This window comes from Schistocerca serialis, chromosome 4 (assembly GCF_023864345.2).
Source record: "Schistocerca serialis cubense isolate TAMUIC-IGC-003099 chromosome 4, iqSchSeri2.2, whole genome shotgun sequence".
NCBI lineage: Eukaryota > Metazoa > Arthropoda > Insecta > Orthoptera > Acrididae > Schistocerca > Schistocerca serialis.
The window spans coordinates 153,834,263-153,847,495 of record NC_064641.1 but is presented as its reverse complement, the minus strand read 5'-3'; the positions used below and the strand labels follow the sequence as shown (position 1 = coordinate 153,847,495).

Sequence of the window (13,233 nt, the reverse complement as noted above, 5' to 3'; positions counted from 1 at the left end):
AAAATTGCATGGCGCGAGATTCGATCCGGCCACCTTCGCATTACGAACCCGAGCGCTTACCACTGCGCCACGACGCTGGAGAAAATTATGAATCGTAGAGAGTATTTCACCGCAACGGTTTCTTTTAACTGTCGATTTTCTCGACAACGGCTGAGAAGTGCATCTTGGTGCTTTGCCACATTACACCTCTGGCCATGAGCTTTTATTATGCGCAGTATGAATCGGATCTGAATTTCACAATTGGCGGCCTCCCCTTGTTAGTTACTAATTGGATGCAATGGAAGCACTGCAATACAAAATTAATTTTAATTACTATTGCATATAGTTTCGTTAACTACTTGATTTAAGTTAATTGCAAACGTAATTCTTTTCTCTTCATTCAGGTATCTTTATCTCTTTCACTAATGATTCTCTCGATAGTAATGATGAAGGGATAGGATCCTCCTGACGGTTAATGAATTGGGATAACCAGTAGCACTCAAAATGTTTGTAGTCCAACTAAAAAGCACTACAATGATCAAGGTACTGAAACTACGACGCTGGCAAGCCGCGTACGTAACTACAAACATAAATGGCTTGATCTTACTTTGTGGCATGTTGCAGCTGGTGCGACGTAATGCATTTTGTAACGACCATTATTGGCAACAGGCTCTTCTTTAACAACGAGCAACTTTTAATCATTTTGGCCACAGAGTACTCTTCCTCAGATACCAATACTTCTTACGTGCATTGTACTGTGGCCGCATAATGTGCTTCCTCATCCATTCGCAACGCCTTGCCATGCTTAAACATCATTTCGAGTCCACCCTCCTTTACGCCCTTGAACACCGCCACTTTGCGTCCTTCTTTCACCACAGAAGACTAGCAACTCTCTCTCTCTCTCTCTCTCTCTCTCTCTCTCTCTCTCTCTCCCTCCCTCCCCCTCTCGCCCCCTTCCCTTCCCCTCCCCTCCCTTCCCCCCACCCCACCTCCCCTTCTCACCGGTACTGACTGCACGCGTTCGCGCCCAGCGATTCTTTGGCTTCTATAGAACACGATCTTTCCTGACATTACCCGAATTTCTACAAAGTTATTAGCACATTTTTCAGTATTCGTTTTCGTAATAACTATATTACAGTTTTTAAATTCCGAATACTGGCAAAATTAATAAAGTTCGTGCGTACACAAGATGTTACTTTGAAATTACAGAATTAACTGAAAAATTATTAGCACTGTGTTGTTGCACTATATGTTTACCTAAACGGTAAGTAGCACTAGAGATGAAACAATCGGTTTTCAGTTATATCATGTTTTTTCCACACCAGTTGAACCTGGCTTTTAAAACCGCTCAGAATAAGCGGTTTCTGAAATAACTGATTTTACGTTTCTTATGCCTATTATTTCCTGTAATAAACATAGGAATAGAACAAAGATTGAAATATTTTGTCTCCCTCCGTTTCACGATAATAGAATAAAAATACTGAAATAGGTAAATAAAAGAAAACTTAGTCCATCCACCGTTCGCTGCTTTTCTTGAAAAATGGTAAGTGGTTAAATACTACAAAATATCACCGGTATTCCCTTATTGATCCTAATTTTTTGAAACTCTGCTCAAAATTCACTTTGTAATCGGAGATCATACCTCTTTTTGGCATTGCGGATAGTCTGTGCTAAAGGGTGAAAACTGAGGTTGAAGAACTCTGTTTTCCGTGTTATTTTTCCGTTTCCAAGAGCTACAATCAGATAATGGCATACTATGTAGACACAGGCAGCAGATCAACAATTTTTATTTTTATTGTTTACTGTGAATGAATTATGGTGAAGTTTTTGACATATTACTGTTACCAATAAATTCCTTTCTATTTTATTATTTCCTAGATATGGCAGACAAATCTTCAATCTTTTAAAGCAAATGAAGCATTGTACTTCACTGATACGTCACTTTGTAAAAATATTTCCAAACTAGGGTTGTTGCCATTTTGCAGTACAACGAATGTCCGGCGGCGACAACGAGAAACTGCCGTATAGACCAGGTGGAAGCAAGTCTTTTACACTGCACATACGCGGTACCTTAAGACACGACACTCGGCAGCAGAGAGATTATCATCTCAGCAATGCTGTACCAGTTCTTATGCAATGTGTTTGTTGTCCTTTTCTGCCGGAGTTGTTATTAGAATAGTACTGATCGTTTTCCCCATTTTCTATAGTAATGAGATATACTTCAAATCAATGGAAATTTTATAACCATTCTGTATGAAATTTACCCCCAATTTCCCTCCCATGCCCGCATCTCGTGGTCGTGCGGTAGCGTTCTCGCTTCCCACGCCCGGGTTCCCGGGTTCGATTCCCGGCGGGGTCAGGGATTTTCTCTGCCTCGTGATGGCTGGGTGTTGTGTGCTGTTCTTAGGTTAGTTAGGTTTAAGTAGTTCTAAGTTCTAGGGGACTGATGACCATAGATGTTAAGTCCCATAGTGCTCAGAGCCATTTGAACCATTTTTCCCTCCCACTTTATAGAAAATATTTGTATTACCAAAGCTATGTACCCCAAAACTGTTACCCCAAGTTAAAATGGTACGCTAACCTTTGACTACACAGAACCCAACCTGAATTGAACGGTAACCGGTCTGAATATAACTTGTTTTTACATTAAATGCGCTGCTGAAATATGACAGTTATCTAGCCCTAATCAAAATTTCCGCTTGCCTCGCGTCTTGACAACATTATTGCACATTTCTCGAAAGTACAACAACAAACAGCAAGCAGCAGTGGCTAAGCTAGATTTCTATTTCTAAATAAAATTTCCAACTGTTGCATACCGCATGTGGTAATGCGTAATGATAAACAATAGGGTGGGGAGAGTAACTGTTCCTATGAAAATATATTCCAAGACAACGATTTTAGAACGAAGTATATATTCAAAAAGATAGAGTAAAACTTCGCGTGATCTTCACACACAACATAGGTCTTAACAATACCATGCTTAACAAAGTGAACAATGATTTAAAATGGGTACGATGTTAACAGTGAATTTCTGTAAAAACCAAACACTGTGATCACTTTATATGTTAATGTGCTACTCAGGGAAGAGAGCTGGTCCTTCTTCACAGCTCTCAGCAAGTGAACAAAGTTAACTAGCTGACAATAATAATTCCGACAAACCAGCTGCGCAGTGCTGCAGTATTATCTTATACTACTTTGTTCAAAAAAAAAATTACGTTATTCAATATTTACATTCTTTTCGGCTTTCAACACAATCATATTCAACCTTGTTGTCCTTTACAATAAACCTTTCTTCATCTAACAGAAACAATCGCAAGTCAACACAGCATTACTGAATACATCCATCACCCACTACACTTGAACTAAAAATGTATCAGACTGCGCAGAGACAACGACTGTCCCACAAGAAGACCAAAGATAGTTTAATGCTAACATAACTCTCTCTCTCTCTCTCTCTCTCTCTCTCTCTCTCTCTCTCTCTCCCTCTCCCTCTCTCCCCCTTCCTTCCTCGTCCGTCCCTCCCTCCCTGACATCCACATCGATATCTTACAAAAATCGAAATGACATGCCCAACGCCGGCCGAAGTGGCTGTGCGGTTAAAGGCGCTGCAGTCTGGAACCGCAAGACCGCTACGGTCGCAGGTTCGAATCCTGCCTCGGGCATGGATGTTTGTGATGTCCTTAGGTTAGTTAGGTTTAACTAGTTCTAAGTTCTAGGGGACTAATGACCTCAGCAGTTGAGTCCCATAGTGCTCAGAGCCATTTGAACCATTTGACATGCCCAACTACACTCCTGGAAATGGAAAAAAGAACACATTGACACCGGTGTGTCAGACCCACCATACTTGCTCCGGACACTGCGGGAGGGCTGTACAAGCAATGATCACACGCACGGCACAGCGGACACACCAGGAACCGCGGTGTTGGCCGTCGAATGGCGCTAGCTGCGCAGCATTTGTGCACCGCCGCCGTCAGTGTCAGCCAGTTTGCCGTGGCATACGGAGCTCCATCGCAGTCTTTAACACTGGTAGCATGCCGCGACAGCGTGGACGTGAACCGTATGTGCAGTTGACGGACTTTGAGCGAGGGCGTATAGTGGGCATGCGGGAGGCCGGGTGGACGTACCGCCGAATTGCTCAACACGTGGGGCGTGAGGTCTCCACAGTACATCGATGTTGTCGCCAGTGGTCGGCGGAAGGTGCACGTGCCCGTCGACCTGGGACCGGACCGCAGCGACGCACGGATGCACGCCAAGACCGTAGGATCCTACGCAGTGCCGTAGGGGACCGCACCGCCACTTCCCAGCAAATTAGGGACACTGTTGCTCCTGGGGTATCGGCGAGGACCATTCGCAACCGTCTCCATGAAGCTGGGCTACGGTCCCGCACACCGTTAGGCCGTCTTCCGCTCACGCCCCAACATCGTGCAGCCCGCCTCCAGTGGTGTCGCGACAGGCGTGAATGGAGGGACGAATGGAGACGTGTCGTCTTCAGCGATGAGAGTCGCTTCTGCCTTGGTGCCAATGATGGTCGAATGCGTGTTTGGCGCCGTGCAGGTGAGCGCCACAATCAGGACTGCATACGACCGAGGCACACAGGGCCAACACCCGGCATCATGGTGTGGGGAGCGATCTCCTACACTGGCCGTACACCACTGGTGATCGTCGAGGGGACACTGAATAGTGCACGGTACATCCAAACCGTCATCGAACCCATCGTTCTACCATTCCTAGACCGGCAAGGGAACTTGCTGTTCCAACAGGACAATGCATGTCCGCATGTATCCCGTGCCACCCAACGTGCTCTAGAAGGTGTAAGTCAACTACCCTGGCCAGCAAGATCTCCGGATCTGTCCCCCATTGAGCATGTTTGGGACTGGATGAAGCGTCGTCTCACGCGGTCTGCACGTCCAGCACGAACGCTGGTCCAACTGAGGCGCCAGGTGGAAATGACATGGCAAGCTGTTCCACAGGACTACATCCAGCATCTCTACGATCGTCTCCACGGGAGAATAGCACCCTGCATTGCTGCGAAAGATGGATATACACTGTACTAGTGCCGACATTGTGCATGCTCTGTTGCCTGTGTCTATGTGCCTGTGGTTCTGTCAGTGTGATCATGTGATGTATCTGACCCCAGGAATGTGTCAATAAAGTTTCCTCTTCCTGGGACAATGAATTCACGGTGTTCGTATTCCAATTTCCAGGAGTGTACTTCTTTAAGAAGGTTTATTTAAAAACGAAAAGTTTTAGCACTCCTGCTAGGGTTAATGGATATTTCGTTTTTTTTACTCGTTTACTAGTAAAAAATAAAAGAATACACGTATAATAGCCGAGACCAAATAAATACCGAAAAAATGCGGCTTGATCGGAGCTGAAATACTGGAATCGGTTTTAACCGGTCGGTTTTCCCCACCCCTAACTAGCGCACTGTCAGTTTCCTATTCACCTGTTCCACCCACGGGAAGAACAATTGTCTGTACGAGCCAGAAACACTCTGCTCTCACCTTCGTGGTCTTCTCGCGAGATGTAAGTAGAAGGAAGCAATATATCGGCTGACTGTTCTAGGAACGTACACAGTCGGAATGTCTACCTAATCCACCCGCAGAAACGCACCGCTGGCGACGCAGAGGGGCTCGCGTCAGCGCTTAGCGCTCGGTGGAGCGACGCGGAAAGGTATCGCCGGAGATCGGCGGGCGCCGAGTCGCTCGTTAAAACGGCCGGCCGGGCCATACATCACGCGGGCCTCGGGTTGGCGCCTCCGGTGCGTCGATTAATCTCCCGGGGGGCCCGCGCTGGCGCAGCCGGTGGTGCGAGAGAACGCGTGTCTGCCGGCGGGCGGTCGGCGGCCTGCGCCTCGCCTCGCACCTCACAAAGCGCCAAGGACGTCTGCAGACCGTCACGTGCCATGGTCACGTATTGTCTGTTGCCTAAAGACTCAGGATCCTAGGCACACGTTTGTTAAACGATTTTCCTGACGTTTCGCCAGCACGAGTGGTCGGTATTGTTAAGGGGGGCCGTATGCGTTACAATGCTTTCGAAAAAACCTTATAAGAGTCCGAAGTTTTCAAGGCTATGTAACTAAATTTGGCACAGTTGTCAAGGAAAGTTACACTGAAGCGCCAAAGAAACTAGTATAGGAATGCGTATTCAGATACAGAGATATGTAAACAGGCACAATACGGCGCTGCGGTCGGCAACGCGTATATGAGACAACAGGTGTCTGGCGCAGTTGCTGTTGCTACAATGGCAGGTTATCAAGAGTTAAGTCAGTCTGAACGTTGTGTTGTGAACAAGCAGGCATAGCAGCTCTTCTCCACAGCGAGAACCTGCGTGTCGGCGCATTTTGTTACGTGATCGCTCTCATACTGCGCGTCCTCTGTCACAGCCGACAAGTAGGGAAATCGGCCGTGGAGGAGCACTCGCTGTGTGTTAATGTACCAACTTATAATTTATTTGTAATGACACACAGGGTGCAATTTGCAATTTCGTTACTGGACCGGCTGCACCTTGGCTGCCAGCTTCGTTCCTAGTTGAGTTCAAATTGCTGACAACAAGAGAGAGTTTTTCGAATCCGAGCGTAGTCATAAATTGTATAAGCCACTGGATTCACATTTGTGACTAGCGGCGTTTATACCGCTGTCCGAGCATCCTGATTGTTTTTGTCTTATTTCAGCTAAACCACTCCAAGCGAATTCTGTAACAGTTCCTGCAATGAAGCCACGACAGTTTCCATTCCTACCTGTGTTGTCGTGAGTTAGTTCTCCGACTGTAATGACGTAGACGTCGGCGGTACGTTAAACACTGTCCTTTATTTCGCCTTCTTTCAAAAACTGACTGTTATCCAAGCCTGTTCGTATCCATGTACTGTAGGTACAACGACCTTATCTTGTCACTACAGTCCTCTGTTCCTAAATCGAGCATTTGGTAGATTGCCCATTATTTTCTTTGTGTAGGATACAGTCCAACAAAGGTGGATTATAAATATTCCTCCTTTTCCCGGCAGTTACTTGTTGAGGTGAGACACATGGGGCAATATATTACTCACCACATGAGCCATTAAAGCGTAGACGATAATTCTAAGCCGCTAGACGGACATTAACTTCGTATACATTTTGGTCCCCCTAAAGCGCGGGACGGCGGACCTGTATTACAGAGTATACCAGTGCCCGAGCTACATGCAAAACTGCCGACCGAGGTGGCCGAGCGGTTCTAGGCGCTACATTTTGGAACCACGCCACCGCTACGGTCGCAGGTTCGAATCCTGCCTCGGGTATGGATATGTGTGATGTCCTTAGGTTAGTTAGGTTTAAGTAGTTCTAAGTTCTAGGGGACTGATGACCACAGAAGTTAAGTCCCATAGTGCTCAGAGCCATTTTTTTACATGCAAAACTGTTTGCCTGTTTTCTGCGTAGTATTCTAATTGCGTTTCGTATTGACAGAAAACACAGAACACGCAGGTCTTGTCTTTGGGCTCGGAACTTCCTCGGGGATGCTGGTTATAAAGATAGTGTCACGGGCCTTACAGGAAATATTCGAGATTAGCCGAATTGCGGACTGCAAATATTTCTTAGTATCGTAAAACGTGCCTACCCCTCTCCCCTCCCTTAAACCTTAGCTGTATACCAGAAAGGATGAAGCGAGAGAGATACGATGTTACGTCCCATTCAATCGCAACGGAATAAGCTGGATATTTTACGCCACATCGAGGGTGGCGTCAATAGATATGAAATGGGATCTCGAACGCGTTAACGGTGGGAAAAGATATCTACCGTTATGGTGTTTAAATAACCACACCAGTATTGGCGTCCGGTGAGTTCAGATAACAGTGGAAAACCTAGCAAAGTGGACTGTCATCTATACGCCGCGTCTTACGACTGGTGATTAATTCTCTTAAACACACTCACCTCCACGCCACGTTCTGCGCTCCCAGTGAGGTTTGATAATTCTCTGTCAGGTTGTTGAGGGCCAAATAGTGGTGCTGATTTATCTGCAAAGAGTTTTTTTCATTCTGTAGTTAGTAACTGTCTCCCTATTAGTCGAACTCGTGAGTGTGCATTGCTGGACTAGCGCCCTTTGGAGACTTAGTATGACAGACTAGGGCCCAATTGCTTTTTAAAATTATTTGCAGAAAAAAACTTTCACTTTGCATAGATGTTTAAGCGGTACGTATTGGAAAAGAACGGATACGGACACAGTGGGAGAGAAATCCAAAATTCTTCCAGGCAGAAGGTACAGGCCCAGCAAATAGAACGCCGACGAGATACCCTCGGGCATGGATGTGTGTGATGTCCTTAGGTTAGTTAGGTTTAATTAGTTCTAAGTTCTAGGCGACTGATGACCTCAGAAGTTAAGTCGCATAGTGCTCAGAGCCATTTTCTTTTTTTTTTTTTTTTTTTTTGCTCGACTTAACAGTAAATGCGTTATCCTTTCACCCCAGGAAACGAGTGCATTATTAGGTACGATGAAAGATGGTTTGAGGCTCCGTAAACGGGCTGTCCGCCGTATTCTGTTCTAATGCGCTAAGGCATACATCGGCCAGACTTTGGGGACAGTCAATGAAGGTGCCTAGAACGCAGGTGAATTCGAGCAACCAACAGAATTTGCGATTTCGGAACCACTGCATAGCCGTAAGGGACTCAATAAATATGAAGAAGTGGGAGTACAGAAACAGACCTCACCGTATCGGACTGCGTTATAAAGAAGGCTGTTGAAGAACGAGTGGTCAAAAAAATGATTCAAATGGCTCTGTGCACTATGGAACTTAACATCTATGGTCATCAGTCCCCTAGAACTTAGAACTACTTAAACCTAACTAACCTAAGGACAGCACACAACACCCAGCCATCACGAGGCAGAGCAAATCCCTGACCCCGCCGGGAATCGAACGAGTGGTCGACAGGCTGGTCAACAGGGACAGTGGCTTCACTCTCAGTTAAGTGTGGCACCCAGTGCTCAGCCATCCGAAGTCTCAACGACGGCCGAGATCGACTTTTCCGCGCCCGACCGATGCAGCAAGAGCACTGAGGAACCGGCGTTCGCGCCCAGCATCTCCTGCCTCCCCCACTCCCTCCACCCTCCCATCACCACCACCACCACCACCACCACCACCACCACCACCACCACCACCACCACCACGACGTGCGGCCTGGTAGTGAGGGAACAGGTGTTGAGCATTAAGAGTATAATAAAGGAGGCGCGATGTAATGAAAAAGGCCATTGTACAGGTATGACCTGAAGGCAAAGTACGCTGTCGAAATATCGTCTTTGGGAAGCGACTGCACCCGACTGAACACCCAAGAGCAATACAAACAGTTTATTAATTCATTTATACTGCTAGGCCTCACCAACGGCAGGATTTCGCGAGCTTGACGCTGACGGATCGTAATCTGAACTTCTCGCAGTAGGACTGACAGCATTATCATCTTAGACGGCATTGAACGAACTACGCAGTGCACTCCGGTGACCATTCTATAGCCGCGTGGGGAGGCCGCGCGGTTAGAGGCGCCTAGTACCTGATTGCGTGGCCCCTCCCGCCGGAGGTTCGAGTCCTCCCTCGGGCATGGGTGCGTGTGTTGTTCTTAGGGTAAGTCAGAGTAAATAGTGTGTAAGTCTAGAGACCAATGACTTCAGCAGTTTGGTCCCTTAGGAATTCACACACATTTGAACCATTCTACACGTCGCTGAGAATTCCAGTCATCCACATACCAGTCGATGGTGTGTAAGTCTATGAAATTACATTATGTCTTCTGGCTGCTTAACTTCTTTTGTCAGTCAGTGTAATCCATAATTATGAATTCTATGTTGATTTATTTAGTGGGTGAATATAATGGTACGAAAACCAACATTCTTAACAAATGGTTCAAATGGCTCTGAGCAGTATGGGACTTAACATCTGAGGTCATCAGTCTCCTAGAACTTAGAACTACTTAAACCTAAGTAACCTAAGGACATCACACACATCCATTCGTATCAGTGTTTGTGCGAATTAAGTGTGTGTTAGAATTTCCATTTTAGGCTCATTTTACGTATGTAATACTTGAATTTCATCCCAGTTCAGCAGCTTTGACATAATCTAAAAATCAGTGTGTTTACTCTGTCCTCCAAGCTTTTCAATGAGATATAAATTATTGAAATGTAATAACTAAACATATATATGTTACTTTTGAAGTCAGGTGTTTCATCAGAGTATGTATCGATTTGTATTTTTTAATAGTTCGTTGACTTTTTGGATTTCCACACAAGACGTGGTCGTTGTCGAAATGAATCAAATTTTAGCCACAACTGAATTCCTTCTTAAGATATTAGCTTCAGATATATAGATGTCAAAGAGATGGTTGTGATTACCGTACGTCTGAAAACTTCCTTGCCTTTGTCAGTCCGCGAGACCAGAAATTGAACATAATTAATTTATGTAAGTGTAATTACCAAAGACAGTATTGTGATATGTATTTTTAGATTTTCAAGTTTTATCTGCCGACATTTGTGTATACAAAACTGACTGAAGTACTCATACCACAGTCCGCTTCAGTATTGTAGTATCTGATACATAACCTACAACTGTACTGTAGTATCCAATACACAGCCTACTTCAGTGTTTTAGTATCCAACAGATGATCTAAAACGTTATAGTATTCAGAAATGTTAATTACCTACTCAAAACCATATGAAAATGGCAAAAACCCGAAGACACACTCCATAAATCGGAAAATTAACATGTTTCGGATGCTGTACTAATTCATGGTATCGATCTCTATATTATAATACAATAGAAGCAGTTACTTTTCAATCCGCCAGGATAGCCGAGCGCGCTAACCCGCTGCTTCCTGGACTCGGGTAGGCGCGCCGGCACGGATCGAATCCGCCCGGCGGATTAACAGCCTGGATGTGGTTTTTTGGCGGTTTTCCCCATCCCGCTAGGTGAATACCGGGCTGGTCCCCACGTTCCGCCTCAGTTACACGCGTCGCAGATATTTGAAACACGTCCGCACTATTTCACGATTTACCCTAGAAGCAGACAGTTGGGGTACACTGATTCCGTCCTGGGGGGTACGGGGTGGCGGCAGGGAGGGCATCCGGCCATACCTAACGCTTACATTGCCAAATCCGTTGTAACCATGCCGACCGTGCGATCGCCGCGGGACTATGGCGTAAGCGAAAGAAAGAAAGAGGCAGTTACACTTCAATAGGCCCGACTGCGAAATTAGATAATTTCCGTATCGAGTCGTCTTTGGCTGGAAGAAGGAGCGGAAAATAATACTGTACAACGTACACTGACTTATGAAGTGCAGCTGTAGGTGTAGCCATGAGAAACAGTTAGAGTGTATGGAGAGTGTGTTCCAACGGCTGGCTGACTGGTGCTTTTCCTGTCCACAGCGTGCGACTGCCACCCGATCGGGGCGTCGGGAAAGACGTGCAACCAGACGACGGGACAGTGCCCGTGCAAGGACGGCGTGACCGGCGTCACCTGCAACCGCTGCGCCAAGGGCTACCAACAGAGCCGGTCGCACATCGCGCCCTGCATCAGTGAGTACTCTGCTCGCAGATCCTGCTGCTACATGTTCGTCCAATAATGCATGCGAGTGTGTCACAGCAGCAAATCATGCTTCGATCCTGCCTCCCATTGAAATTGTGTGTCCCGTTGGTGCAATGTCTCTTGCTAAATCTTGGTTTCTAGTTTGAGAAGCACAGTCTTCACTTCTTCTAGCACCGCCACCAAGACACATACTTTTCATCATTCCTATTTTGTTTACATGCTGCCGTAGACCAAAGTAATGAGAATTCATCGCAGAGATTTTGACCTACGGATCAGAAACTGCTCTATTCCATAAAAATTCCATTGTTGTTGTTGTTGTTGTTGTTGTTGTTGATGGTGGTGGTGGTGGTGGTGGTGGTGGTGGTGGTGGTGGTGGTGATTCCTACTGAACCGGTATACTTTATTCATCCCTTGCTATTCCTATAAAATTCTTCTCCCCACACTTCCTTCCAATACTGAATTTATTAACCGATCCTTTGTTTTAGCCACGTTGGGCCACTTATTTTTCTCGCCAATTTTGCTCAGTAACTCATCATTAATAAGTTTCCTTTAATTTAAGTCTATGGTCACAAACTTTTTGTTAACAGATTACCGGTTTCGGTCGTTAATGACCATCATCAGATCTGTTCCATAAAAACAAAGTCCTAATGAAACATATCTGATGATGGTCATTAATGACCGAAACCGGTAATCTGTTAACAAAATGTTTGTGACCATAGACCTAAATTAAAGGAAACTTATTACATATACGGGTCACTGTTTTTTTTCGCGACGATGTCGCAGCTTGTGAAACTCATCATTAGTTGCGCTGTCTACCCATCTAACCTTCAGCATTTTTCTGTGGTGCCACATTTCCAAAGCTTCTATTCTCTTCTTGTCTCAATTGCTAATCGTCCACGTTTCACTTCAGCACAAGGCTACGCTCTAGAAAAACGCCTTCAGAAAATACTTCGCAACATGCAAATTTATATTCCGTGTCAACAAAAAAATGGCTCTGAGCACTATGGGACTTAACATCTGAGGGCATCAGTCCCCTAGAACTTAGAACTACTTAAACCTAACTAACCTAAGGACATCACACACATCCATGCCCGAGGGAGGATTCGAACCTGCGACCGTAGCGGTCGCGTGGTTCCAGACTGAAGCGCCTAGAACCGCTCGGCCACGCTGGCCGGCTCCGTGTCAATGAACGTCTCTTCTTCAGAATCGATTTCTTGCCATTTCCAGTCTTCATTTTGTATCCTGTCTACTTAGGCCATCAGTTATTTTACTGCTCAAATAACGAAACCCATCTACTACTTTTAGTGTCTCTTTTCCTGAACCAATTTTTTCAGCATCTATTGATGTAGTTCGTCTACATTCCATTATGCTTGTGATCTTTTGTTCGTGTTCACCTTGTATTCTCCTTTCAAGACACTGACCATTCCGTTCAACTGCTCCTCCAAGTCCTTCGCTGCCTCTGACGGAATTACGATGTCATCGGTAAACCTCAAAGGTTTTATTTCTTCTCACTGAACTTGAATTCCTTCTCCAAAGTTTTTCTGTGGTTTTACTCACGGCTTCCTAAATGCACAGACTGAATAGCATCGGGTGTAGGCTACAACCTTGTGTCACATCTTTCTCAACAACTACTTTCCTTACATTTCGAGTCTGTTTCCTGTGCAGAGTGCCAAATAACCACTCGGACCATATATTTTATCCCTGATACCTTCATAATTTCA

General features: G+C 45.5%; 1 protein-coding gene across 1 annotated transcript in view; it reads left to right on the top strand.

The window, feature by feature from the left end:
- LOC126474050 (netrin-3-like) overlaps positions 1–13,233 on the top strand; it is a 442,560-nt gene that overhangs the window by 315,059 nt on the left and 114,268 nt on the right. Inside the window, exon 2 of the mRNA XM_050101461.1 lies at positions 11,353–11,502. Within this exon, the coding sequence (XP_049957418.1) occupies positions 11,353–11,502 (150 nt within the window). The remainder of the gene's footprint in view (positions 1–11,352; positions 11,503–13,233) is intronic.